General features: G+C 46.4%; 1 protein-coding gene across 1 annotated transcript in view; it reads left to right on the top strand.

The window, feature by feature from the left end:
* The window catches only part of LOC147731244 (aryl hydrocarbon receptor-like), a 932,672-nt gene that overhangs the window by 493,787 nt on the left and 412,026 nt on the right, over positions 1–26,859 (top strand). Inside the window, exon 4 of the mRNA XM_086954170.1 lies at positions 16,383–16,506. Within this exon, the coding sequence (XP_086810296.1) occupies positions 16,383–16,506 (124 nt within the window). The remainder of the gene's footprint in view (positions 1–16,382; positions 16,507–26,859) is intronic.

Below are 26,859 nucleotides of genomic sequence, written 5' to 3'. Positions count from 1 at the left end.
TGTTACCCCTAATTTAGAAAGCACTACCATTGCTTATCGTTGCAGCTGTTGAAATAACGTTTCAATAATACATCAACACTACAAATAGTGTGAACCCTTTTTCTTCCTAAAATATATTGTTTATGTCTCACTGCCATAGTATGTAGAATGTGTTCTTACTGACAACTAACAGTTTTTGGCCCGTCCCATTTCAATGTATGCATATCATTACTCACTACATGCACATAATCATGAGTTCTCACTCAACTACGATATGTCCCACCAATATTTCACAGCGTCTCTGATTTACTTTGGCCACCTCGGGAAGTTCACATGCATACTCTGCCTTCATTACTTCATTGTGCAAAACCTGTCCCACGCTCTTAGTAATCTTATCAAACATGGAAAATAGTGCCGGCATAATGATATCGCTGGTCACCCAGCTCTCGTAGCCTGCATGCATACCCTTACCACACCCGCGTCTACATGCTCTGACACGCAATTGTTTTTGCTACAAAGATGATTTGTACTTCCAAGTGCCCGGTACATCAATGGGCACAACTTTTGCACCCAGTCTGGCCTGCATTTATGTGGGCCAGTTTGAGGAACACTTCCTGTACAACTCGTTAAACACCTTCCAGAGACATATTGGTCTCTGGAAGAGGTATATTGACGCAGTATTGTGTATTTGGACAGGAGAAGAGAGTACCCTTCTGGAATTTTTGGACTGGTTAAACAGCCTTGATACTTGTTTGCGATTCACTTGGACTAAAAGTAATGACCATGCTGTTTACTTAGATCTTGATATTACTGTACAGGAGAATAAATTGTGCACTACGGACAGGGTGCCAGAGAGTGGGCAGATATAGGTATCCCCACGACAGGAGCAGGTCCTAAGAATATTATTTATTAGAACATTGGAATGTTGGGAGCTCCATTGCAGACAATAGAGTGCGTCGTGCTTCTACGGGCCGGTAAAGGCCTGCAGAGCAACATTCCAATGTTCTACAAAGGCTTCTCGAAGTTCGAGAGGATTTATATCGCCTCGAGCTTCGAGAACCCTTTGTTTAATTTGTTAGAACATTCTGCCCTCTAGTGGCAGAATGTTCTAATAGCCTTATAGCCCTTTGTAGCAGGGCTATACCAGCTATTAAAGTCCTGCTGTCTCTTTAAAGTCCCTTGCCTTCGGCTCGGGCCTTTAACGATTCAGCGGGCCTTTAATCGCTGGTATAGCCCGCTACGGCGGGCTATAAGGCTATAATAAACTCTCTTCTAGCCAGGCCTTTAGTGTATTGATGATTTGTGAGAGGAGGGGGGGCTGGTGATTTCCTTCTAAAGCTCCTTGTTGTAAAGTCCTTGTATGGTGTGAGAAGAGACTGGAATTCGTAAAGTGTCACCCTCTCATTTTCTGAGCGCTGCTTTGTGTACCGAGATTAGCCATATGAAAGTGAAAGCTTTGGCGTTGCAGCTTGCGCAATGTAATTCATTTTATTTATTTATTAATGTACTTACCTCCGTTCTGCCATATTCCGTGGTTTACTATCCCCACCCTGCCCCTCCCCGCCTCACTGCCCGCAGCACTCCCACTACAAGCCACTACTGCTTCTCCCCCTCATGTCTTCACCAGGCAGACCTGAGCTTCCCAAAATGCAACCCAGAATCCTGCATGGAATGTACCATTGCATGCATACTTAGTCATTGTACATTCACAGCATGCTTACTGCCCAGCACTAGTACATCCATGCATTGTAGCCTTACTCATACACATGCATTCAACATACACACTCATGGCCCAATTCACAAAGTTAAACAACGCTTGGTCTAAACTTACACCAAATGTCTAAGTTTATGACTTTGGGAATTCACAAAGGGCATTTACAAGTACTATCTTAGTCTGCAATCGAGCTGGATCTCCGCCCCGTGTGCGGACATAAAGATAGTACTCGTAAATGCCCTTTGTGAATTCGTAAACTTAGACGTTTAGCTTCTTTATATTTTACCAAGGTGTGCCATTTACCACAACACACACTGCCAGCACACACTTTCCATGTGTGTGCTGCAAAACACTGCACACTTTGTGCATTGTACTTCACGTAAGCACACATACTCCCAGCACATGCTCTTGTGCATGCACTGCACAGCACTACATCTCCTGTGTCATGTATTCCTTATTGGAAGCAATCATTACATTGCGGTCATTACAACGCAATACCACCCCAACATGGTTGTTAGAATGCAAATGTTGTCACAACGCATGACCATTACAACGCAATTTTTTACCACACATAGGCCTTTACAAAAAATGTCATTGTAAAAGCATGAATGGTAAAGGAATAAGCGTTTCAAATGTAAGTATGGGTAATTTGGGGGTTTAGGGTGGGTATGGGTTTTGGAGTGGTATGGGTAATTTTAGGGTTTAGAGTGGGTATGGGTTTTGGGGTGGCATGGCTAATTTTAGGGTTTAGGGTGGGTATGGGTTTTGGGCTGGCATGGGTAATTTTAGGATTTAGGGTGGGTAGGGGTTTTGGGGTGGCAAGGGTAATTTTAGGGTTTATGGTGGGTAGGGGTTTTGGGGTGGCAAGTGCAATTTTAGGGTTTAGGGTGGGTAGGGTTATGGGGTGGCATAAGTAATTTTAGGGTTTGTGGTGGGTATGGGGTGGCAAGGGTAATTTTAGGGTTTAGAGTGGGTAGGGGTTTTGTGGTGGCAAGGTTAATTTTAGGGTTTAGAGTGGGTAGGGTTTTGGGGTGGCAAGGGTCATTTTAGGTTTTAGGGTGGGTATAAGTTTTGGGGCGGCATGGGTCATTTTAGGGTTTAGGGTGGGTAGGGATTTTGGGGTGGCAAGGGTAATTTTAGGGTTTAGGGTGGATATGGATTTTGAGGTGGCATGGGTAAGTTTAGGGTTTAGGGTGGGTAGGGGAATATATAAAAACATATATAAAAGTAAGTACATTAGTTATCCAGTATTAGGGTATCTTTCATAGATTCACATGCCTAAATCATTCCCCGTCGTCGGGATGGAAGTCCCTGGTACATAAGAAAAGTAATGTCTCACTAGACATATAAAGAGATAGGCCAAAGGCCTCACATTAGTAACATATCCAGGTCCTTTTGTAATGAGGACCAAACTCTGGAGGACAACCCATCAGCTACCACCACCCTCTGGAACCTTCCTGGAAGGAGCTCTAGTCCCTCAGATTTTCTACCGCACGTCTGCTCAGTTTTTCCTTGTTTCTGGTTTTCCAGTGGATTTTTCTTCAGAATTCCTTTGTCTGAGTGAAGTTATCTTTCTCTTCATGGCAGATACTCCTAAGAAAGGCCTTTTTAGGCCCTCTGCTTCCCGCAATAAGAAGAGGCTTCATATCGACGGCCAACACAAAGACTGCCTCTTTTGCCTTTATCCGGACCATTCATCAAAGTACTGTAAGGTATGTCGTACCTTTTCATCAAAGACCCTTAAAGACCGGGAGGGATAGCTTTTAATTTGGCTGCAGAGGCTCAAAGACAAAGACCATGCTTTGTCGTCTGAGGAGAGTGAGGGCTCTTCAACATCTTCAAGAACCTCAGAGAAAAGGCCCAGAGATGCTTCTCCAAGACCTTCGTCGCAGCTCCCTCAAAAGAAGACGCACAAAAAGTCTTCAGAGGCAAAACTCATGACTTTACCAGCAAAGATTCCTCCACATGGGGTTTTACACACCTTTAAAAAGCCTACTTCTGCCCCGTCGATGATCGACAACAACTACACCGACGACGGGCTCATCGACGACACCAGAGTCCAAAGTGGAAACTGCATATGTTCATCTCAAAATCACAAAACGCATGTTGATGCCTGCCCTTACTTCACCTAGCAGGGTCCAGCCATTACCTCCGCCTCACCTTTTAGAAGAGGAGGAAGATTCAGACAATGGCAGTATGTTCAGGGCTGCTACAAGTCCTTCTGAACTTCATGTCACGTACCAGGAGAGATCATACTATGACGAACAAGAAGACCAAACATATTATCCAGACAGCCATCTTCGCTAACCTCTCATGGTTATCCTGCCTGTGTCTTTGGTTTCTGACCTCCAGTTTTTGATATCTGACTACAAATAGAGATTCCCTACTTCTGCTCCGTCTCCTACTCCAGTTGTCTCTCAACCGCCAAGGCCACAGGTTCCGCCTCCGCCTCTACAGTCTGTGCCTGTCACACTACCACCTCCACCTTCCACAGAGGAAGGAGAGCTCCATGATTCCCAATCGACTCATGATGAGTGGGATGATAACGTTATCCCTTGTCCAGCCTCCCCGGTGCCTCCTCAAGCAGATTCGCCTTCTGAGGATATTGGGGGTTTTCATAATGTCTTGGAAAGGGCTGCACAGCATTTCCAGATTCCTATGCCTTCTCACCAGCAGGACTGTTTCCTTTATGACTACTTTAAGGAACCTTTTAAGAAATCTGTGAGATCTGTACCTATTATAGACTACATCCCAAACCTGATTCCGTCATCACTCAGGCAGCTCAAAGGATATCTAAAAACCCTTCTGCTCCGCTGTCCGCCCCTCCGGGCAAGGAGGACAGACGACTTGACAATATTGAGAAACGTTTCTCTTCCATGTCTCCACTGACAGTGCGTGCGTCTAATTCCTTAGCATTATTGGGTTTCTACAATAGGCAGATGTGGGCGGACATTGCACCATACTTGGGGGTCTTGCCGGACGATTCGAAGGAGGAAGCAAAGAAGATCTTGTCAGAGGGTAAACGTTCGGCTTCCGAGATCATCGATTGTGCGATGGATATCGCCTCTACTGGTTTCCACATACTGGCTGGCGCTGCGGTCCTATGACGCCAAGGTTGGCTTAAGGCGACTACATTCAGCCCAGACAAATATTCTGGACATGCCCTACGACGGTCAGCTTCTCTTTGGCACTCATATTGACGAAGCTCTCAAGGCATAAAAAAGGATACAGACACGGCTAGGGCTTTGGGTACCCTTCAATTTAAAAATCCCCCTTTTCGAGGCTCAAGGGGTAGAGGACAATCTTCCTTGAGAGGAGACTACCAACAGTATCGGTCTTCCTACTCTTCCTCCAACCAACAATATCAGCCACAATTCCAACAACGCCAACAGCAGCAATCTTCTTACAATAAGACCTCCTTTCGCGGAAAGGGCGGACGACATAAGGATGCCGCTGGTCTCCATTTCCTCTCCACCCTCCAAAGTAGGAGGAAAAATGTCCTACTTTTTACACAATTGAAAACAAATAACAACAGACCGTTGGGTTCTTCAACTGGTACAATTTGGACAGTCACTGGAGTTCGTTCAGACTCCTCCGAAGACCCCTCCTCGGCCTATGCTTCACAAAAATATTAGGCATGGGCGGATTTTGCGGATTCGCAATCCGCGGATTTGCGAATTTGCGGATTTGCGAATTCACAAAATCCGCGGATTTGCGGATTTTGTGGTGGGGGGGAGGGGGTCTTCTGTGCTAGTTCATGTGCCTCTTGTGTGTATAAAAGGTCAGAGAAAGATCAGTTCAGCAGATGAAGAGAAAGAAGCTCCTGGTCACAGGAACAGCACGGGTATTGCGCTCGTGAAAGGCAAGGATGCAAAGGCCTCTATCCAGCATCACAGCTGATTTTCCACGGTAGATTTGGGAAGAAGGCACACCTGCCCAGCCTCGACGACGCTCACGATTGTTTTTGGGCTAATGAATGAGTCACTGAATTTGAGCATCAACTAGTTCGAGCGACCATGTGTGTGTTACAATGCAATCGCCCCGAAGGGCGCAGGGGTCCCTTGAGTGAGCTGTCCATCATAGTGGGTGAATGGCGGGAAGACGAGTGTGTGGGCGGGCCAAACGGGCGGGGCTTCCATGCGAGTTCACATGCCTCTTGTGTGTATAAAAGGTCAGAGAAAGATCAGTTCAGCAGATGAAGAGAAAGAAGCTCCTGGTCACAGGAACAGCATGGGTATTGCGCTCGTGAAAGTCAAGGATGCAAAGGCCTCTATCCAGCATCACAGCTGATTTTCCACGGTAGATTTGGGAAGAAAGCAGGCCTGTGCCCAGCCTACTCATGTCACTATTTTACAATGGCGCCAGCAAGCTGCCAGCGCCGTTGTAAAATAGTTACAAAGTTAGCTTGCACAGGAAGCACTTAGATAAAATAAAGCAGCACCTGCTTCGTTATATCTAGTGGTTCCTGTGCAAGCTAACTTTGTAACTATTTTACAACGGCGCTGGCAGCTTGCTGGCGCCATTGTAAAATAGTTACATGAGTGGGGGTTCAACTTTTGAACCTGTTACGTCCGCTGATTTTTTTTGGCAGATTTTGCGGGAAATCCGCAAAATTCGCGGATTGCGAATTTCCCAAAAATCAGCAAAATCCGCGGGCGTAACGGATTTCCCGCTCATGCCTAAAAAATATGCGCCTTTTACTCCTGGAAATCTCACTAATGATTATCAGCTATAATTACCCTACCAGCCCCTTCAATTGTAGGCATGGTCTCCAATATGGCAGACCAGGCTGTTGCCACGTCTGACTGTCTTATGCTTCTCCTGTCCTCTTTCCGCAATGCGCTTTACTCACATCTGCCCACTTTTTCAGTTCTATATACCAGGTATAATTGCTAGGACCTATCAAACTATACCAGCTCTTATATATCTGCCATTTGGCTAAGATAGCGCTAAGTTGACACATCTACTTGTCACATGTTTGCTCTTGGTTATCCAATAGGGGCCTAGTAGACATGTCTGTGGAGTAATCAAAATATTCCTACCAGTGCCTCCTGTTATGAAATGCAGCGCTGTTCTCCAAAATGCAGTCAGCAGTGGGCAGTTCCACATCATATGAAAAAAGTCACTGCAAGTGCATGACATTTAGCTCGTTCTGCCTGTGTCCCTGGATTCAGACCATTAATCTTTTTGGGGGTTATATATGCCCTGTGCAAGTATGAGCTTGAACCATGAGTTACAGGATATTTTAGGGATTAAGAGCAGCATCCTCAGTTAATTATCATCACCTAATGGGGAACCCATATCTTTCCCCATTTGTGCTATAGTGTGTAGCAACGTGCCCCTTTTGTCATGGTCACCCCCACTTTCTTGCCACTGGTACTGATGTTTTTCAACTAATGTGCACTGGATCCCGCCTCACCATGCCCTAGTGCCAGTGCTCTTTCCCCAAAAACAAGGTAACATGGTCTAATTGTGTTACAATTGACACACACTGTAGCACCCCTGTTAGACCCTAAGAAATGGAACCCATGACATCTAGTGCATAGGTACTAAAGAGAGTCCCTAAGGGCTGCAGCATGTATTATGCCTCCCTAACAGACCCCCATACAAATTGCATGCAGACTGCCATTGCAGGCTGTATGACATAGTGCAAAACATCTGTGAAAAAACGACATGGCACACTCGTGTGCCATGTCCAAGTCACTGCATAAAATATAAGTAAGTCACCCTACAGCAGGCCTTATAGCTCTAAGGCAGGGTGCATTATTTTACATATGAGGGCATATCTTCCTGAGCATATATGCCCCTGTGTTGTCTAGCTCGATTACTTACCTTAGAACGGCTGGCCAACGCCTCCCCTGTGTCCTCTTCCTTCTTCCTCTGCAGTCTGGCTGGCAGCAGGAAGCACCCAGCACACAGGCTCCTCTGAGCCAATCACAATGATGCAGTGCAGCTTTGCGATTGGTCTGAGCACCTTGGATCTGCACTCAGACTCGAACAGGGAACCTGTGCATGTTTCTGACCAGGCTGTGTAATGCAGCCCGGTAGGAACACGGAAAGTACATATGAACTGTTTGGTCGGCCCAAGAGGACCAGTCAACTAGTTCATGCGTACTTTGGGAGTGCAAACCACTCCTCCCCTGCTGTGTCCAGCCATGCCCCACTCTGGATGCATGCATTAGGAAAAATGAAATGATAATAACGATACATTATTATCATTTTTTTTTAAGTTTTTGCGCAGTGGGGCAATGCTCCTCTGGCTTAGCGGAGGAGCCGCCACTGCTCAAGGTGCTGGAGGAGGGGGGCTGCTGATCCGTGTGGGTGTGGAGGTTCAGTCAAAGAACAACAAAGCCTGTAGGTCAAGTGGTGCTGAGATATATCAGTTAACACTGGTGTAATTGCATAACAGAGTGAATTAAACAAAGACTATCAACTGTTGTTGATGAAGTCCTATCAGCCCACCATGTGGCGGAGCCTCATCATGTAGGACTTCCGAACCTCAGTCTGTGTGCGGTCGCCCAGTTGTATTTTAGCGACGCATAACAGAACTAAGGTAAGGTCACCACAGTTGTTAGTACATAGGGTGGGGCTGATGTGTGCAGTGCAAAAATATAAAGTGAAGTGAAGTATATTAAAATGGCTATCAAAGCAAACAATGACCTTTATTAGTGTTTGCCTGGACGTCAGATTAAAAAATAGTGTGAAGAACAGTGTGAAAAAATCACTGTTAGACTTGCTTGGTAGAGATCCAAAGCGATCTAGAAAGGGGCCAACATGTTTCTGCCTTACTGTGAAAAGTCACTGGCATTCGTCAGGGCCAAGCTCATAGCTGCTACTGCAAGGACACTATCATACGTGATGAAAGATAAAGATAAGAGTGATCAATCAAGACCATCCTACCGCATCTTCTTGGTATTGCTCTATTGATGCAATAGGACTTTCCCAACAGTGTGTGGGAAGTGGACCTCACCTCACCCGGCAACTGCTCGGAAGAATAAGGCACCGCTCTGTCCGTCGGTACCTTGCGGCGGAATCACGAGCCGAAAGGGAGGCTCCCTTTCGGCTCGTGATTCCGCCGCAAGGTACCGACGGACAGAGCGGTGCCTTATTCTTCCGAGCAGTTGCCGGGTGAGGTGAGGTCCACTTCCCACACACTGTTGGGAAAGTCCTATTGCATCAATAGAGCAATACCAAGAAGATGCGGTAGGATGGTCTTGATTGATCACTCTTATCTTTATCTTTCATCACGTATGATAGTGTCCTTGCAGTAGCAGCTATGAGCTTGGCCCTGACGAATGCCAGTGACTTTTCACAGTAAGGCAGAAACATGTTGGCCCCTTTCTAGATCGCTTTGGATCTCTACCAAGCAAGTCTAACAGTGATTTTTTCACACTGTTCTTCACACTATTTTTTAATCTGACGTCCAGGCAAACACTAATAAAGGTCATTGTTTGCTTTGATAGCCATTTTAATATACTTCACTTCACTTTATATTTTTGCACTGCACACATCAGCCCCACCCTATGTACTAACAACTGTGGTGACCTTACCTTAGTTCTGTTATGCGTCGCTAAAATACAACTGGGCGACCGCACACAGACTGAGGTTCGGAAGTCCTACATGATGAGGCTCCGCCACATGGTGGGCTGATAGGACTTCATCAACAACAGTTGATAGTCTTTGTTTAATTCACTCTGTTATGCAATTACACCAGTGTTAACTGATATATCTCAGCACCACTTGACCTACAGGCTTTGTTGTTATTTGAGTAGTTACACAGGGGGTATTAGCCTGTTGGGTCGTTAAACACCTCCCTCGGACCCTCTCTTACGAATTGTTATTATGGTTCAGTCAAAGAGCCAGGTCTTGAGGTTCTTCCTGAATTGGGTCAACAACGTGGATTGCCTCAGGTGGAAGGGCAGGGTGTTCCAGGTCTTGGCGGAGAGGTAGAAGAAGGATCTTACTCTGGTTCTGGTCTTGTAGATCCATGGGACGGAGGCCAGGGTGTGTTGGGCAGAGTGGAGTTTTCTGGCGGGTGTGTGGAAAGCAAGGCAGTGGTTCAGATTTTCTGGTGCTGAGTCATGGAGAGCCTTGTAGGCATGGTATGGAGCTAGAAGGTGATGATTCACTTGTTGATTGGGAGTCAGTGGAGTTGTCAGTGGTGTTGTGTCATTTAGCTGCGGCGGAGTATGTTGAGGACCAGTCTGGCTGCGGTGTTTTGGACGTTCTGTAGTTTCCTGAGCTGTTTCTGGGTGATGCCAGCGTAGAGTGCGTTGTCATAGTCAAGTCAGCTGGTGATGAGTGAGTGGGTGACCATCTTTCTGGATTCTTTGGGGATCCATCTGAATGTCTTTCGAAGCAGGTGGAGCGTGTGGAAGCAGGATGAGGATACTGCATTGATTTGGCTGTTCGTTGTGAGCTTGGAGTCCAGTATGATGCCGGTGTTACGTGTGATGTCCGTAGGGGTGGGATGGGTTCCAAGTGCTGTGGGCCACCAGGAGTCATCCCAGGCTGAGACGGTGGATCCCAGGATGAGCACTTTGGTCTTGTCTGAGTTGAGCTTGAGGCAGCTGTCTTTCATCTAGGTAGCAACTGCCTTCATTCCATTGTGAAAGTTGATTCTGGCGGCTGTGGGGTTCGTTGGTGGGGAAGATGATCAGCTGGGTGTCATCTTCGTAGGAGACGATGTTGAGTCTGTAGCTTCTGACGATGGCTGCAAGGGGGTCATGTAGACAATGAAGAGGGTTAGGCTCAGGGAGGAGCCCTGGGGAACTCCGCAGGTGATCTCTGTAGGTTCTGAGAGGAACGGGGATAGTCTGACTCTCTGTTTTCGGCTGGTCAGGAAGGAGTGGATCCAGTCCAGTGCCTTGTCACAGATGCCGGCGCCATGGATTCTCGTTATTAGGGTGCAATGGGAGACGGTGTCAAAGGTGGCCGAGAGGTCCAGTAGAATGAGGGCTGTGGTTTCACCGCAGTCGAGAAGGGAGCGAATATCGTCAGTGATGGCAAGGAGTGCGGTCTAGGTGATTGAGAGATGTCCAGGACATGGTTCTCTTCGATGAATTAGGAGAGTTGAGCATTGAGGGCCTTCCCGAGGACCATGGTTGGGAGGGGACATAGGGGGATGGGCCTGAAGTTCTTGAGGTCTGTCCGGTTGGTGGACAGTTTCTTCAGCAGGGGGTTGATCTCGGTGTGTTTCCAGTCATCGGGGAAGGTGGGAGTTTCGATGAAGCAGTTGATCATGTGGCAAAGTTGGGGAGAGATGGAGGTAGTTGCTCTATGGAAGATGTGGTGCGGGCAGGGATCTGATGGGGCTCCTAAGTGGATGCTCTTCATAGTCTTGAGTGTGTCGTCTGTGGTGAGTGGAGTCCAGTTGAGGCCGCTCTGTTAGGGTGTGGCATGCTTGCGTTCGGTGGTGTGGGGCGTAGTGGCTTGGTCTTGTGTGTCAAAGTTGTCATAGATCTGCCTGATCCTGTGGTGGAAGAAGGTGCTGAGATTGTTGCAGAGGTCTTGGGAGGGTGGGGCATCTGTGGTCTCGCTGTTTGACCTGGCAAACTCCTTGACAATGGCGAAGAGTTCTTTGCTGTTGTGTGGTTTGGCATTGATTCTGTCTTGGAAGGCCGTTTTCTTTGTGGTTTTGAGGGTAAGGTGGTGTGCGTTGACAGCGGATTTGAAGGTTGCATGGGTTTCCAGGTTTTGGTGTTCCTTCATCTTTTCTCGAGTCGTCTGGAGGTGCTCTGGACTCGTGGAGGGCGAACCAGCTGGCTTTCTTGGAGTGTTACTTGCCTGGTTTCTTCTTGAGGGGTGCAAGAGTGTCGGCGCAGTTGGAGCTTTACTGAAACATATGGTGTTTGGTATCAAACACTTTGTCTTAATAAGTCTGTACTGTTGCCAGTACTAGATTTATTATGACATGCCCCCAGAACACACATTAGAGGTGTCCATCAAAAACCTACCAGTATCCAGTGCGGTGGCTGACTCTTATCGTCCTTCTTGCCACCACAGGCAAGTTTCCGACCCCCTGCAGGTGAGAAGTGACGCTCTCTGAGGCCATAAACAATGCAAGTTCTTGACGAAGCTGTTCACACCTCTTCCAGCAGGATGGCTAGTGATTTAGCATATCAAGGCTAGGTGCTTCAAAGCCACTGCTGCCTTTGGTATGTGACCCTGGCTTCCACAGACCTGGGAGATGCCACCCCCTGCCCTGAGGTGCATTTGGCACCAGGACAGGTGGGAAAGTAGCTATGCAGTAGGTATGTTGCACCATCTTGTTTTTTGGTAGAATTAGGAACTCTTGTACAGGGTTATGCCCACTCCCATAGAAAGTAGTAATTTATGGGCTGTAGTGATCCCAGGGGTAAGTAGTCCATTGGCTACTACCTTTCACTCCCTTTAATGTGCCTAAATTTAGTATTTGGGTGCACCGCTGGCACCAGGAACTCAGATTAATCTGCCTGACAGAAGAAGGACAAAGAAGAGCTGAAGACGTGAGAACTGTGGACCAGCACCTAACTTGGCGCAAAACTTTACCTGGCTCCTGCTCTCTCGACAGTCACTGAAACGACTTGTCCAGAAGGTGAACAGCCTCCCCAAACCCCTTGGAGGTCTTTCCAGCACTAAATCTACCCAGCAACATTTCCCTTGGAGTGGAGGAGCCACTTCTCTGCAACAGTAGGCACGGACCTTATCTGCCTCGTACACTGTTCTCTCGATCTGTGGGCTCACCAAGACATCAGAACACCAGAAAGAGGTCTTCGTTGCTGTAGGAGGTCAGATTCATCCCCCTGCCAATTTTGGAGACGCCAGGACGTCCAGGAGCTGCCCAGAACTAATACCCGGGGTATCGGAGCCGGTTGCAAGCACCAAGTCTTGTGTGTGTTCATTTGAATTACCACTGCTACCAAAACTCCCCTGCACATCAAAGGAGTTCAAGAAAGTCCAGCTTCACACGGAGGGTGTCCCTGCTGTGTTTCTTTTCCCTTTTCTGCAGCTACACCAAGAACCGTGTGAGGAGCCTCTAACTCACCGACCCGCCACACAGAACACCTCTGCACCTGAGCTCCTCAGCCCAGCTCCAGTTAACCAATGGTGATTCTGTGTTCCTGAGACCCCCAAGAGCCGAGCCCTACCTTGGGTTCTACTGAACTGGTCCCCCAATCCACACTTGCAGCCTTTTTCTTACAGGTACTTTTCCCAATTGATTTTAGCATGTAGCGTTTGAGGCTACCACTGCATAAAGCACATCTGCACGCGAACAACGCAGGGCAAGTCAACTTGAGCTGCTGGTGCTTTCTTGGACTTTGGACTCTATTTACTGTAAGTCCAGAACAAAAATGATGTAAGTCATCTGTAAGTGCATCTATGCAGTGAATGTTTCTCCCATAGGATAAAATTACCACGCTCGAGGCTCATGCCTCAAATCTGACAGCTGTCATTTACTACTATTTTTACTGTAAAAATTGATAACGTCTAAAGTACCTACTTCCCTGATTCCAATAATCTTGGTGTCTAACATTATATAAAAAATGTGTTATTTCTCTAAATTGGTCTCAAGTTTCTTCTTAAGTGTGTGTCTTGTTTATTGACTCTGTGTGTACATCAAATGTGTAACACTACTCTCTGATAAGTTTAAACTGCTTGCCCAAACTACCACAAAGAGACATTTGGGATTATTAATTTAAGCTTTGTAAGCCAATAAGGGTCGTCTAGACTTTTTTTTTTTTTTTTTTTTTTTCTGGTAGACTGGTATTATTTTATTGAATATGTTTTTGGAACTCCGTGGAGATCCACATATTATACAATTACAAAACACAGTATAAAATTTTAACCATATAAAACAACTCATACAGACAGAAATTATACAAAAACAATTTACCATCCTACTAATAAAGTTCCAAGAAACATTTAAAAAAATTAAAAATTTTGTTACAAAAAATTCCATTTGGAGGGCTGAGAATAGCATCCAACAAAGCTGTTGCAGAAGAAATACCAAACTGAATACAAGCCGGTTTTATCCAGAGGCGTCGGTAATTCAATAATGCAGGACAAACTAGCAGGGCATGTTTGGAGTCTTGAGTTGCTAGGTTACAGAAATTACATACGTTGGATATTCCGTACCATTTGGCCAACAACTTATTCAGGGGGAGCAAGTCCTGCCTGAGAAGCAGCCAAAAACGGCGTAAGCCGTGCGGGATGTTCCATGACAGGTAGGGTTGTATCTGTCTGATCAAATAGGAATCAGCCACTTGTGTGACCCCCTTTTTTTGTGTTATTAATTTCCGATCCCTCTCATAACTTAGCTTCCATGTAGCTTGTTTTAGTTGTGATTTCAATTGAGACATGGAAAGTTCTAAGATGGATGCTTCCTCCAACTCTAAAAGAGTGATAGCTTTCCTGTAGTTCTTTATTAGGATCGAGTAAGCATTTAGGGGGCCCATCAACTCTTTTGTAATTAGAGATCTGAGAGTAGATGGCTTTCCTTTAATCAGACTAAAAACCCAACGAATCACTCCTGCAAGTCCCTGAGCCCAGCTACTCCTAAGGCCAAGTTCAAGACGCAGGGTTGCAGAGCTACAGCTATTATTAACCGAGATTACATTTCTCAGTAGGGAACCCTCCACTGTGTCTAAGAAGCCCCATTCTGCTAGGTCAATTAATTCTACCCCGTAAAGCAGAGTCGGGGGAACTTTTGCCCGAAAGGCCTCCAACAGATGAGCAAAGTGTCTCTGACCTGTTGATTTATATAAAGATCTTAGGCCTTTACCCTGTGATTTTGCTTTTCGGGAACTGCTTTCTATGTGTAGTTTGTTACTTAAGTTACTAGAAACTACCATACCTAGAAAGACGTACGACTTTACTCTTTCTAATTTCTGACCTCCCAATTCCCAACTAATGTGGTCCAGTTTTAGTTTGTTTCGTCCCTCCAAGCACATTATCTTACTTTTAGAAATATTTATTTTCAAAAAGTGCTCTTCAGAGAAGGAGTATAGTGCATGCAGACGGTTATTAAGGCCCTTAGGGGAGAGGTCTAATATTAAAATGTTGTCTGCATACATTAAGCAAGGAATGTGTCTTTCACCTAGGCGTGGGGCAATTCCTACACATGTTGATAAAGTAAGGGGAAGGTCACTGACATAAAGGGAAAATAGGAGGGGCGCTAGTAGGCAGCCCTGTTTGAGGCCATTTGCAGATGGAATGAGCCGAGAAAGACCTCTTTCCCCTCCCAACAGGACCTTGCACCATGTATCATCATGCAGATCTTGGACCAAGCGTAAGAGGCTATGTGGCATTCCTAAGATGTGTAGCTTTCTCCATAATACCTGACGGTCGACCTTATCAAAGGCCGTGGAGAAATCTATGAAAGCCACATAGACTCTCCCCTTCCTCGCTCTTATGTACTTATCAACTATTACCTGGAGGGCCGTTAAATTATCCAAGGTCCCGTGGTTTTTCCTAAAGCCTGTCTGTTCAAGTGGAAGGATATTTGCAGATTCAACCCAAGCATTTATCCTTTTGAGCAGGCATCTAGTAAAAACTTTGCCGATTGCATCCAGCAATGCGATCTGGCGATAATTCTGGGGGAGAAGACGATCACCCTTTTTGTACAATGGGACCAGGATACTTCCCTTCCAGGAAGGAAGGACCTTTCCACTTAATATGCAGGAATTAAAGATAGGGCATAAAAGCTTGCTCCATTTGACCCTATTCTGCTTTAATACGTTAATTGGGACTTCATCGGGACCCATGGCTCCTGAGCGCCTCATTTCCCCAATGGCGAGTTCTATATCTTTTTCTGAGAAAGACTCTATCGGTTGACTAATGTCTAAAAACCGAACTTGGGGAGAGACTGGGAGGTTGCTAGCATAGAGGTTTGAGACAAAATCCCTCCATATATGTTCCTCGATAGGGATAGGTAGCGGAAAAGTTCTCGTTCCACACCCTTCACCTATAAGGGACCAAAATTGTCTCAATTCTCCATTAGTTGCAGCCTCCCTTATCTTTACCCAGATGGAATCCGTCTAGACTTCCTACATAGTGTATCTCATTTTGGTAGACTACATATAATGCAAGCTTCCTACATTGTGTATCAAGGACTGTTTTAGATTGTGAAATAAAGGGCTGTTTGAGTGACAAATTTAATACACTTTGATGCTACAGTGTGCCACTTATGTCCCTTTATAGGCATCCATTGAAATGTTTACATCTGGCAGCTCCATCCATTGGTATGATCATTGATAATTGTTAAAATCAGCTACCCTTCTCATCTTAAGACTGAAAAATTAGAGGTACGGTATGTATCTTTTTGGGGTCCTCATGTGAAATCGACGGCAATCTCCACCCACTGAGGCACATCTTTGATAGTGAACTGGTCATAATCCTAAATAGTTACAATAGTTTCGACTCCTGATATTCATTAAGGCACAAGTAGGGCAAAAATATATATTTTGAAGCCAGGTTTTGTGAAATGGATAATCATTCCTTTAAGATGAGTTCAATCCTGATGCAGTTCTTTTTTCACGCCTTGTCATGGTGGCACATCATGTATGCACAATGAAGGAACTGTATCTACTCACTAACTGCTTGGTGGAAAGTATCAGCTTCTGCAGGCTTCATTTACGTTGTTTTACTGCTCCCACCAGTTTCATTGTGCAAATTATTGCGCTCATGCACTAATATTCTTTCCATGCAGACAGATGTTATCCATCAGAGCGTGTTTGAGCTCATTCACACAGAGGATCAGCAGGAGTTCCGGAGGAACCTTCATTGGGCTCTGAATCCTCCACAGTCTCCTGAGATGAGCCATTCTCCTGAGGGTAAGTGAACTTTGTGTAGGCTGGAAGAGAGGAATGTGACAAAAACTCATGGATGGTGTTAGGCAGACTGCACCTATTCTCTTATTGTCACATTACTGGTACTATCACATAGTGAGTGTCTATCCAGACCTTTTCACCTCTGCCATTGCACATGAAGCGTATGCTCCTTTACAGTGACATCAGCTTGGACATGATTGGGTTATTGTGTGTTTCACATTGCAACATTACTATGGTCAGTGTTATCCCTCAAGTGTATTTTTGCCCAAGTAAATGGATTAGAACGGGAGAGGTTAGAGTTCCAAAAAGGGTCCTTCCCACCAAGTGGAAGTGACTGGCATTGTCTGCCAGAGCCCCGGCATAGCATGTGGAGTTTCTGAACTATGAGTGCCCCATTTATGTGAAAAGGGCAGTAAGTAGCGTCATCCACCTACGCGTTGGGCTAAGGAGCAGTCTGCCACGCAGACTGCATCACTCATACTGCTTCAAGGCTTCCCATTGAAAAAAGAATACAATTAAAGACACTATGGCTCATCCTTGAGGCAGCTCACCAGACTACCTCACTGACAGAAGATCTTTACCAGGGCACCTCGGATAGTCTTAGATTTTGCCGTGTTTTATTCCAGGTTGTTCTCGTTTCGGTATCTCCCGCTTGAATACAGTTGTTTCTCCAGACCAGTTTCTCAGCCGTAAATGAGTCATCTGGTCGTCGGCTTGCCATCCTGTGTGTAGAGGTGTGGCCAAGAATACCCCTTGTTTCAGGCCTCTTGAACAGTACTTCTTTGAAAAGGTCACCTTTTGGCTTGCTCTGTCTGGTTCTAATTGATGCAGTAGCATTGAGTGCCTCGATTGCTTTGCGTATGCATGTTTCAAAGCTCATCCTATTTTATCTGGAACCTAACTCCTAGCCCAAGGTCACAAAGAATGTCATAACCCACCGACCCGCAAGAAAGACTGAAGACCGCCTGCCTTAGTTAAAGATTCCTCCAAATGCCTGGCCTGGGGCGGCTCCCTTCGCAGCACTGAATGCTGTCCTATTCTTAAACTCCCTATCTGCCTGGCCCTTATAGAGGAGTGCCTGGGGTGGCTCCCTTCGCAGCACTGAATGTTTGCTGTGCAACTCCATACTGTAAAGTGTCCGCCTGACATACTTTTTCATATAGAGAGAACAAACTCAGAAAACAGGAGTTTGTTTTCTCCAAAACAAAAAAACCTCCCAATGTGCAAGTGGTTTTCGCCTTGCATGTCGTCGCCATGCTAAATTGTCTTGTCCTTTTCCACCATGCTTTTTATTTTTGAATCCTGACTACTTTTGAAGATGGCCAGGTTAATGCCTCAAGGATGCTGCACTGATGATGAATTTATAGCTATATTTTACTATGAAATACATTTACCCCGTGACTAATAAGTGTTTTATGTTTTTGTTCAAGGCTGGGTAATGCCTATCTTGCAGCTTGTGCTCCTTGTGTAGTATAGAATAACCATTGGTTGCAGATTTTTATTCTATACTGTATTGATTATATAATGATGGCTTTTCTTAATTTTCATGAATTATTATTGTAAACGTATTATTCTGATTTGACATAAGCAGTGCAAGGTGGCATGTGGACTTCCGAGTCATGGTTTTCCATCGTTACCCAATGGTCCCTCCATCGCTAAATGGGTTGTGAGAAACCTTGCTTGGAAGGGTCAGATGACCACCGGTTTATGGCGTTCCACCTGATCACCAACCCACAAATTAGGCCAAAAGTATTTTTTTACGTAAAAATGTGAATTGGTTGTTTTGTTTTTGTGTGATACTTGAGGATAATGTATAGGAAGTTGAATGTTTGGTCAAGTGACCTGCTCTAAATCCACCTTGGTTTTCAGTAAGGATGCTTTCCCTGTCTAAGCAGGCTTGCATTGTGAACAAAGTGACAGTGAAGCACATCACATGGCCACTGTTGATAATGGTCTGCGCTCTTTCTTATGAAGAGGGACTTGAGCTCCTGGTCTTTGGGGGGCGGGGGGGGGGGTGGCTCTCACTTATAAATTCTTTGAAATAATTTAAAGGAACTTAGCCAAGCTTTTATCAGTTGTTGGAAATCTCCTCTTGTCTTTTTACAATTTACACTAATCCATCACTGTTCCTCATAATATTAGATTTACCATCCTTGGCCACAGACTATGCAGCCACTCGATTGACATTCAGGGAGCACTCATATCATCGGCATCCAGGCAGATACATGACAGTTGGGATGGTAAAATGTTCTTAAGTAGAACAGCTGTCTATTAGGCTGAAGTAGCGTGTCCCCAGCAAGGCCTTGTACCATCATCACAGACCTTTTCAGCCCCGGCATGAGGCAAGTGAATTGGAATGTTTTAAAATTTTACAGGAGTACAGCCCTCCATCAGAGCAAATTATGATCACTATCTATTCTCTTCTTAACTTTATACTGTTTAATGTAGTCAAATAGCTGAGTTAAAAGAACTCAGCTATGAGAAAAACAAATTGAGAAATGACAGAGAGGAACACGGGGAACACAACACTGGGGACAGAGAGGATTACATTGATAAGGAATGCTGGGGGTCAAGGGATCAATATAGGAAGAGAGCAGGATGCTGATGGGTGCAGTTAAGCAGTAAAGGTGATGTGGATTATGGCAACACCCGTCATCTATGTCTGAAAGAAGAAAATCCACAGTGAGTGTACAGGAGTCCCAATTATGATCATTATTATTTGGAAGATTATACAGGGCATTCATACCAAGTTATCCCGATGTTTCAGCTACTAGTGGTCCTTGCCTTCTATCTTGATCACATGAGGAAAGATTATTAAATCAGTTTTCCTCAGAATCAGCAACCTCCTCCCGATCCTGATCCAGAAACCTGAAATACCAGATTCACTTGCATCACCTGTACGACCACTAAATATGGTTGCAAACCGCTGCCATGTCAAGGCAAATATAGAAGAGTATGATTTAGGAGGGATCCTAAAGAACCATCCCAGAATTCAAGATGAATGGAATGACTATATAGTACATGTAACAGTGAACCATTGTGGCAGTTGAAACCCATTAATCTTCGGAACCCTAATGTCGTAAATACCCTAAAGATTTACCTTTGATGGTTCAACTCTACAAACCTTCTCTTTGATCTAACACCAACATACAACCCTCCCTCTTAACACACAAGCTGATCAGAGTAAACCATGATTAATTGCTGGGACCACACCAAATTGAGGTCTAGATCAAAATTAAGTTCAACAAGTTTAATTCAGAATCAGTAAAATGAGCATTACAAAAAAAGTTGCATAGTCTGCATAAAGGCTTAGCATACAGAATAATACATTACAACAGAAATCCTATTAGGCAATTATAAGGGGCCCACCGCCGGCCTGGCGGGGCCGATCCGCCCGCCATCCTACCCTGAATGACCCCCCACCATATTAGCATGGCGGGGGGTACCGCAGCGGACGGAAAGACCGTCCGCCGCTTTTCCGCCCCGGTCGCCTTGCCGCCGGGGCGGAAAAGAGTTTATATGGTGGCGGTGTCTATTAGACACGGCCAGCCATATTATGATGGGCATTTGTGAAAGCCTTTCCGTGGCGGCATTGGCATGCAGTGTCCCCCTGCGGGGGCCCGTTGCGGGCCCCCAGGGACTCCGAGGGGTGGGGGGTGCAAATGGGGGGTACCTAAGGTACCTCCCGGCATTTCATTGCACAGCATGACAGGCACCTCGCGGTACCTGTCATGTTGTGCATTGAAATGCTTAACATGCATTTTTAACATTGCGGCGGGCGGTGCTTTCAGCAACGCCCGCCGCAATGCTAAAAATGCGGGAAGCGCCCGCCACTGTGGCGGGCGCATCCTAATATGTACAACGGGACCCCCATCCTTATGGCGGGTGGTCCCATTCACCGGTAGGATGATGGGCGGACAAAGTCCGCCCGTCATCCTAATGGGGGCCTAAGTATCAAACTCAGGAGTACTGACAGCATCCTAAATTAGGAAAATCTCAAAATAATCTGACATTTTCAGGAGGACACTTAAAAGTTGCCCCGATCCTTCAAAACCAGGGTTTTTTATACACAGTTTATGCATATTAATTAGTAAAACTGCAACCTCAGTATGGCATGATCTTGGTTAGGTCACATTGGATAGTTAGGTCACATTGGAATATCATTTTTTTTCATAGATTTGAAAGGTTCTTAACAGTAACCCATTTCTTAAGGTAAATTAAATCTTTTGCTTGCTTTCACAGCACCAGCGCTCCGGAGATGTGCAACTTAATATGAAACATTCTCTTAACAATAGCTCATAGAATTGTGTTCTTCTACAAGCCTTCATCAGAACTAGCAACGGAAACCTTCACAATTATATTTTAGGTACACAATGAAAATTCCTGCACAATACATGCTTTCTAACACATAGTTCATTGATATCATTGCTCCCCTTATTCCGTGGAAACTCAAGGGAGAGCAAACTTTCAGCTTGTAACTGATTGTGAGGGGGGACAGGGGCGGCTCTAGGCTCATGGCGGCCCAGGGCAGGAAGCGCAGGTAGGGGGCCCCGGAAGAGGGGGTCCGGGCGGAGCGTGGAGGCCAGTGAAGAGGGGGGGACAGGGAGTTTGGAAGTGGAACAGAGCCAGAGGCCGCCAAATTCCTGCCAGGGGCCGCCACACAAATATGTATCCATCCTCAGAGGATTATTATATTAAGGATATATATTGGCGTGGTGGCTCCTGGGGTTTGGTGGCCCTGTGCAGGTGCACAGCTTGCACATGCCTAACCCGCCCCTGGGGGGGAATGAGCAGGAGCCGGACGCACAAAATATCACAAGCTGCATACAACGTAAAAATAATGCTGTCTAGCACAAAAATGTGGCATAATTGTATTACATTGTTAATCATTCTTCTACACTTCTAACATTATTTTAAGCAGAAAATCGTTAATCCATCGGTTATGGTCGTATGCATTATTAAAATTACTACTTTGCATAAATAATTTGTCACCTAAAATTGCACATCAGTAAAAACTAACAACGTAGCCCTGCTAATTATGTTTTAATAATAACGAAAACCTCATTAACAAAGTGTATTATTCAGCCATTAGTTCATCGCCGAAACCTTCATCTTCTTGAACAATTGTACACTCTAACTGCTCCAATTGCTGATACATCTAAACTTTATAATGATCTAATTCAACCCCTCTTGATATTTTCCTTTTTCTTAGCTTATTATAGCCTTTTGCATTATTAATGCATCTACTAATTATATATTCTAAACATTTTAATAAGAGCAATTGCACAATTACTATCCTGGTTAGAACATCACCACCAATATTTCCTAACCATTCACCTACTTTACTAAAGTTCCTACCTTACTAACTCACATAGGATCCTACACACTCCCATAATTCTGGTGCTGCCAATGATCTATTCTCATGAGTTACATTGGTTAGGTTAGTAATGAAATAATGAATTGAGCTGTGAATGGTACAGTTGGATACCTAAGTAACAAACCGATTCCCCTGCCCAGGACAATGTGTCGCCTCCTAGTCTCAGCTCCTGTGGTGGTGCATCTCAGCACAGTGGGAAGACACTGAAATTTGTGCAGTTTATTTGTAGGCCCTCTGCTTCCTCAAAATCTTAAAGGGTTGCATAGTGCATAGTGCATTAGTGCTCTACCTCATGTTTCGAAGATAGAGCAGCAGGTCATCAGCGTAAAGCGATACCGCATGGCTTGTTCATCTCAGTGGGATCTCCCACTGTGCACCCGCTGATTGGAAGCGCATAGCCAAGGGCTCCATTGCAATGGCAAAGAGTGTGGGGAATAGGGGGGCCAACCCTTGGCCAGTACTTTAAAAAGGTAATCCCAGGACAGCATATCCAATGCTCTCTCTAAGGCTAGTATCATGGACAGCTGAGTGAGAGAACTACAGCCTGGTCCATCACTTTGAATAGTCTTGGATAGTACGACATGCTACATCCGCAGACAAATCCATTTTGAATGTGGTGTATAATGTTGGGAAGTATCTGGAGATAGTTGTATCTTACCTAGTATTTTGAAGACCATGTCCAGATTTGCTATGGGCAGATACAAAGGCAGATGGGTGGGATCGAGGTCTTCCTGTTCAATAGCTGAGATGCTGGGTAGAGTTAGGTTTGCCAGGAATTCACCGGCTGTGTTGGGCATGTAGCAGGAGACACCCAATAAAGGGCAGAGTAAGGGTCGTGGCCGACAAGGTGGCCAAATAAGACATGCTTTGCTGGGCTCCTACTGGGAAACAGGGAGATCGGTTAATATCCTGCGGTGCTGTTTGAGCATCGACGCCATGATCATTGTCGCAGCCCGGCGCTGTGATATACAGTTGTGAAACAACACCGCTGCTACCGTGGAACAGATGACAGCGCGCCAATATCAGGGTGATGAGGTGCCATCTTGGGCAGACATAAACGGCTCCGCGCTCCGGATCGAAGTGGAACACCGGTGGTTGGCGGCCCTCTGTTTCGGGTGTAGTGGCGGTGGACTGTGTGGCGTCTGGCCCTGCATCCGGCTGGGAAGTACACTGCCCTGGTCGGAGACCCACCATCTGCGGGCCTCGGAGGGGGCACAGCCTCGCTGCTAATGGAATGGCCTGGAGATTGGGCTAACATCATTGGCTGAAGCGATGGGACCCGCCGTAGACTAAGGTGGCTTAGCAAACTGTGCAGCGGAAACAGGGGGTGAGACACTGTGCAGGAACGGGCCCCCGGATGACCCATCGATTTGCCCCTCTGAATTAAGCTGAGCCCTGCTGGCCGGGAGACTTCTGATGGTTGAAGCAGACCCCAGGCATGGCTGGCTGCAAATCTGTGCTCCTTCTGGCCCCAAGGGATACCTGAGATGAGCCTGGAGCTGGTGGGAACCCAGTGAATGACAGAGGCCTATTGATGGCATAAAAGCTAGAACCAGTCCGGCTATACAGTAACAGTGGGCTCCTCAGTGTGGCATAAACACCCAAGGACACCCCAGAGCTGCTGTTGGGTGAACTGAGACCCGGGGAATAACAGACTTGTATACCTCGACTGTTGATGTACTTCTCTCGCAACCGGGAATTCACCACCACTATGTATCGCCTCTTGAACTGCCGGGAGATACACCCCAGATGTTAGTTCTTTTACCACTGGGCAGTCAACACCCGTGCTAGGGCGCAGAGGCAAGGTTATCACAAGAGACAATTGGCTGAGCATAAGTCGGGTGGAGTATACCTGATTGATCGGGCCCCACAGGAGTCATTCTATATCCTGGGTGGCTCCCCACCATGCAAGGTAATCAGAGTCGAACTAGGCACCGGCGCCTCAAGGTGTTGTTAAGATTGTTCAGCTTTTGGTGATGCAGGGAGAGGGCCGGGCCAACATGGTGAAAGAAAAATCCAACCAAGCGCAGTCCAACAAGATCCTGAGCTATGTACAGCCCTTGCCCCAGGTATCAGAACTACGAGACCCGCGGGGCGACAACGTTAAGGAGGCTTTGAACGTAGTCCTAAGAAGACCCTTCATTAACAGATGTCGTGGCAGCAATCCAGTCTACCAGAGATAACATAGTGAACAGAATAGATGAGGTAGCCATTGATGTCAACCGCCTGCGCTGTGACTTGCGCAAGGTCTCTGATAGAGTCAGTACGACAACAACATGTAGAAGCCCTCCAGTTGAAAGTTAAGTCCCTCAGGGAAATGGTCATGGACCTGCAGAAAAAGACAACTAAACTCGATAACCGGGTTGAAGATCAGGAAGGTCGATCAGGAAGGAATAACCTGCGGTTCGTGGGGTTTCCGGAGCGTGCGGAGGGTCCCTCTGTCGAGCTGTTTCTGGAGAACTTGATTATGAAGGTCCTTGCGCCTGGGAGAATGTCCGAGTTCATTAATATTGAAAGGCCCCATAGAGCTCTGGTCCCTCTACCGTGGCCTGGGGCCCCACCCAGAGCCATCATTGCCCAGTTCTTTCATTACCGGGATCGGGATGTGATCCTGCAAGCCACCTGCACAAGGGACTGCCTGCTTTTTGACAGTCACCCGATCACCATTTACCCTGATTATGCATAGCGGGTGCAAGACCAACTGAGCACCTTTTTGGCGGTCAAGAGGTGATTACGGGATTCAGGGATAAAGTAAAACTTTCTCTTTCCAGCCAAACTTTGGATTGTACATAAAGGCAAAGCTCTGTTCTTGTTTTACACAGCAGAGGCATCTGACTGGATGGAGGCTATGGGGGAGCCTGGCACCTACCGGAACTCACAATCTAGATCAACAAAGGTACCAGGACCATCAGATCCTACTACGAGACAAAATCGACCACCTGGGCGGGGGGGGGGGGGGCTCAGCAAAAAGACGCTGGCAATTCTAGACGTGTTGAGGTGTGTGCAGACGACACCCTACAATTGGCAGAGGTGTTGTCTGACTCTGATATGGCGTCAATGGATATAGTACCTTACTCTAATGCTTCCCGAGATAATGTTAGTTGAAAAGAGACGCACGGACACCTACCAGAATGCTCAGATAATTACTTATTGGGGACTCACTTCAAATGTGTTTTAAGTGGGGGACGGTAGAGTATTGACCCCCTGTGACCAGGGAGAACCCCGCCAGAGGCTGGGTCCCGTCCGGGGAGCTAGAGGCTTTGACCTCATACCCCATCAAGTGCTCTGCCACTCGCAATGCAGTTCTTTAAAGGGGCTTGGCTACTGCACATTGAGAAATCTGGGAATACATATCATGCAACTATTGCTAATGATGCAGTGGATAGTCATCTTTCTTGGGGAATTGGAGAGGGTGGGAATAGGGCGGGAGATTCAGATGCTAGCTCCCCATTGTAGTGGGAGGGATGGACTCGGGTCACTGCCCAGAGGGTGGGGGGAGGAATTAGGGGTTCAACCAGTTATGTCTGTAATACAAAGGTTTAGGTGGGGTTTAGGGGTTCCGTGTCTGGGATATAGTCTATTGATATTTGGTCCATTGCTGTGGAGGGAGGAAAAGTGGGAACCTACAGATAGTACCAATGGCAAAGCACCATGCTATCCCCCATGATGAAGTTGCTTAACTAGAATGTGCGAAGTACGGCAATGCTCAAAAAGTGGAGGCAAGTGTATGCCTACCTAAAAGGTATAGAATATCTATCACATGCCTCCAAGAAACTCATGTCTGGGGTGATACACTATCTTATATAAGACGCAGATGGAGAGGGCAGTTGTACGCCACTTCATATTTAGGATTTGCACTCTGGCCCTCATCTGGGTGGCCCCAGGGGTCCCCTTTCAACACTTACATCATGTAGTTGACCTTGAGGGATGTTACGTGATTCTACATTTCAGGTTTGATGGCCAAGAGATTTGTCTGATTAATGTATATGCTCCTAACTCATAAGTTTCTTCCCTGACCTAGTGGCTGCAGCGACTTCATATCTAGGGGTGATCATGATGGGGGATGTTAATTTTGTAATGGAGAGGCCTTTGGACCGTGAGCCTGCCTGGACAGAACACTAAACCGGGGATGACAGAGGCCCTTAGAGATACTCTGGATGGATTGCTGTTGTGGGATGTATGGAGGATGAGGTACCCAGACCGAAGAGTCTTCTCCTGTCATACGCCAGCAACTAATACATTTAGTTGACTGGACCAGTGTTTTTTATCAGTGGACCTGGTCCCTATGGTGGGGGAAATAGCATATCTTCCGAGGTATATCTTGGATCACTCTCCAATGATTGTAATCATGGGTACCATAGAGGCCCAAATCGGAAATCCCCACATGGAGGCTGCGGGCTGAGGCACTCACTGACCCACCCTTTGCTGCCACGGTAGAAGAAGAGCGCTCTAGATTCTTTGAAGTGTATTGGGGCTTGGAGTCCTTAAGAGCAGTGGAGTGGGAGGCCTTGACGGTAGTGATCAGGGGGGGGCGTGGCCACGTAAGCGTCTAAAATGGCCGCTTGCTAATGAAGCTCCATTGGCCAATACAACGTTTGCGGCATTATCCCTCCTACACCCCGATGTAGCTTCACAACATATGACATCCGTGGCTGTGGGAAGAGATCTGGCATCTGGCGGTCCTGATTTGGAGCCCTGGGGGTGATCCAGTCCTTGGTTTCTGTTGTGTCGTCGGGGCCACAGACGACACCGGAGTGTGAGGAGCAAAGCTGGGGCCTATAATTAATGGCACGGACTGCTGTTAAGGTGTGTATTGGTCTCCATGCCGTCGCCAACTGGTGTGCGTGCGTGCGTAGACCTTATTTATTTAACTAGGTCACATGACTGTGACGATGCACACCTGAGGCCAGAAAGACTGGAACACAACAGTTTTGGTGGCGGTGATTATCGGCCTCGGGAGGAGGAGACACACTGCCTGG

The sequence above is a fragment of the Lissotriton vulgaris genome, chromosome 2_1 (genome assembly GCF_964263255.1).
Source record: "Lissotriton vulgaris chromosome 2_1, aLisVul1.2, whole genome shotgun sequence".
Classification (NCBI taxonomy): Eukaryota; Metazoa; Chordata; class Amphibia; order Caudata; family Salamandridae; genus Lissotriton; species Lissotriton vulgaris.
Note: the sequence above shows the minus strand (reverse complement) of the source record. Positions and strands in the feature narration are given on the sequence as shown.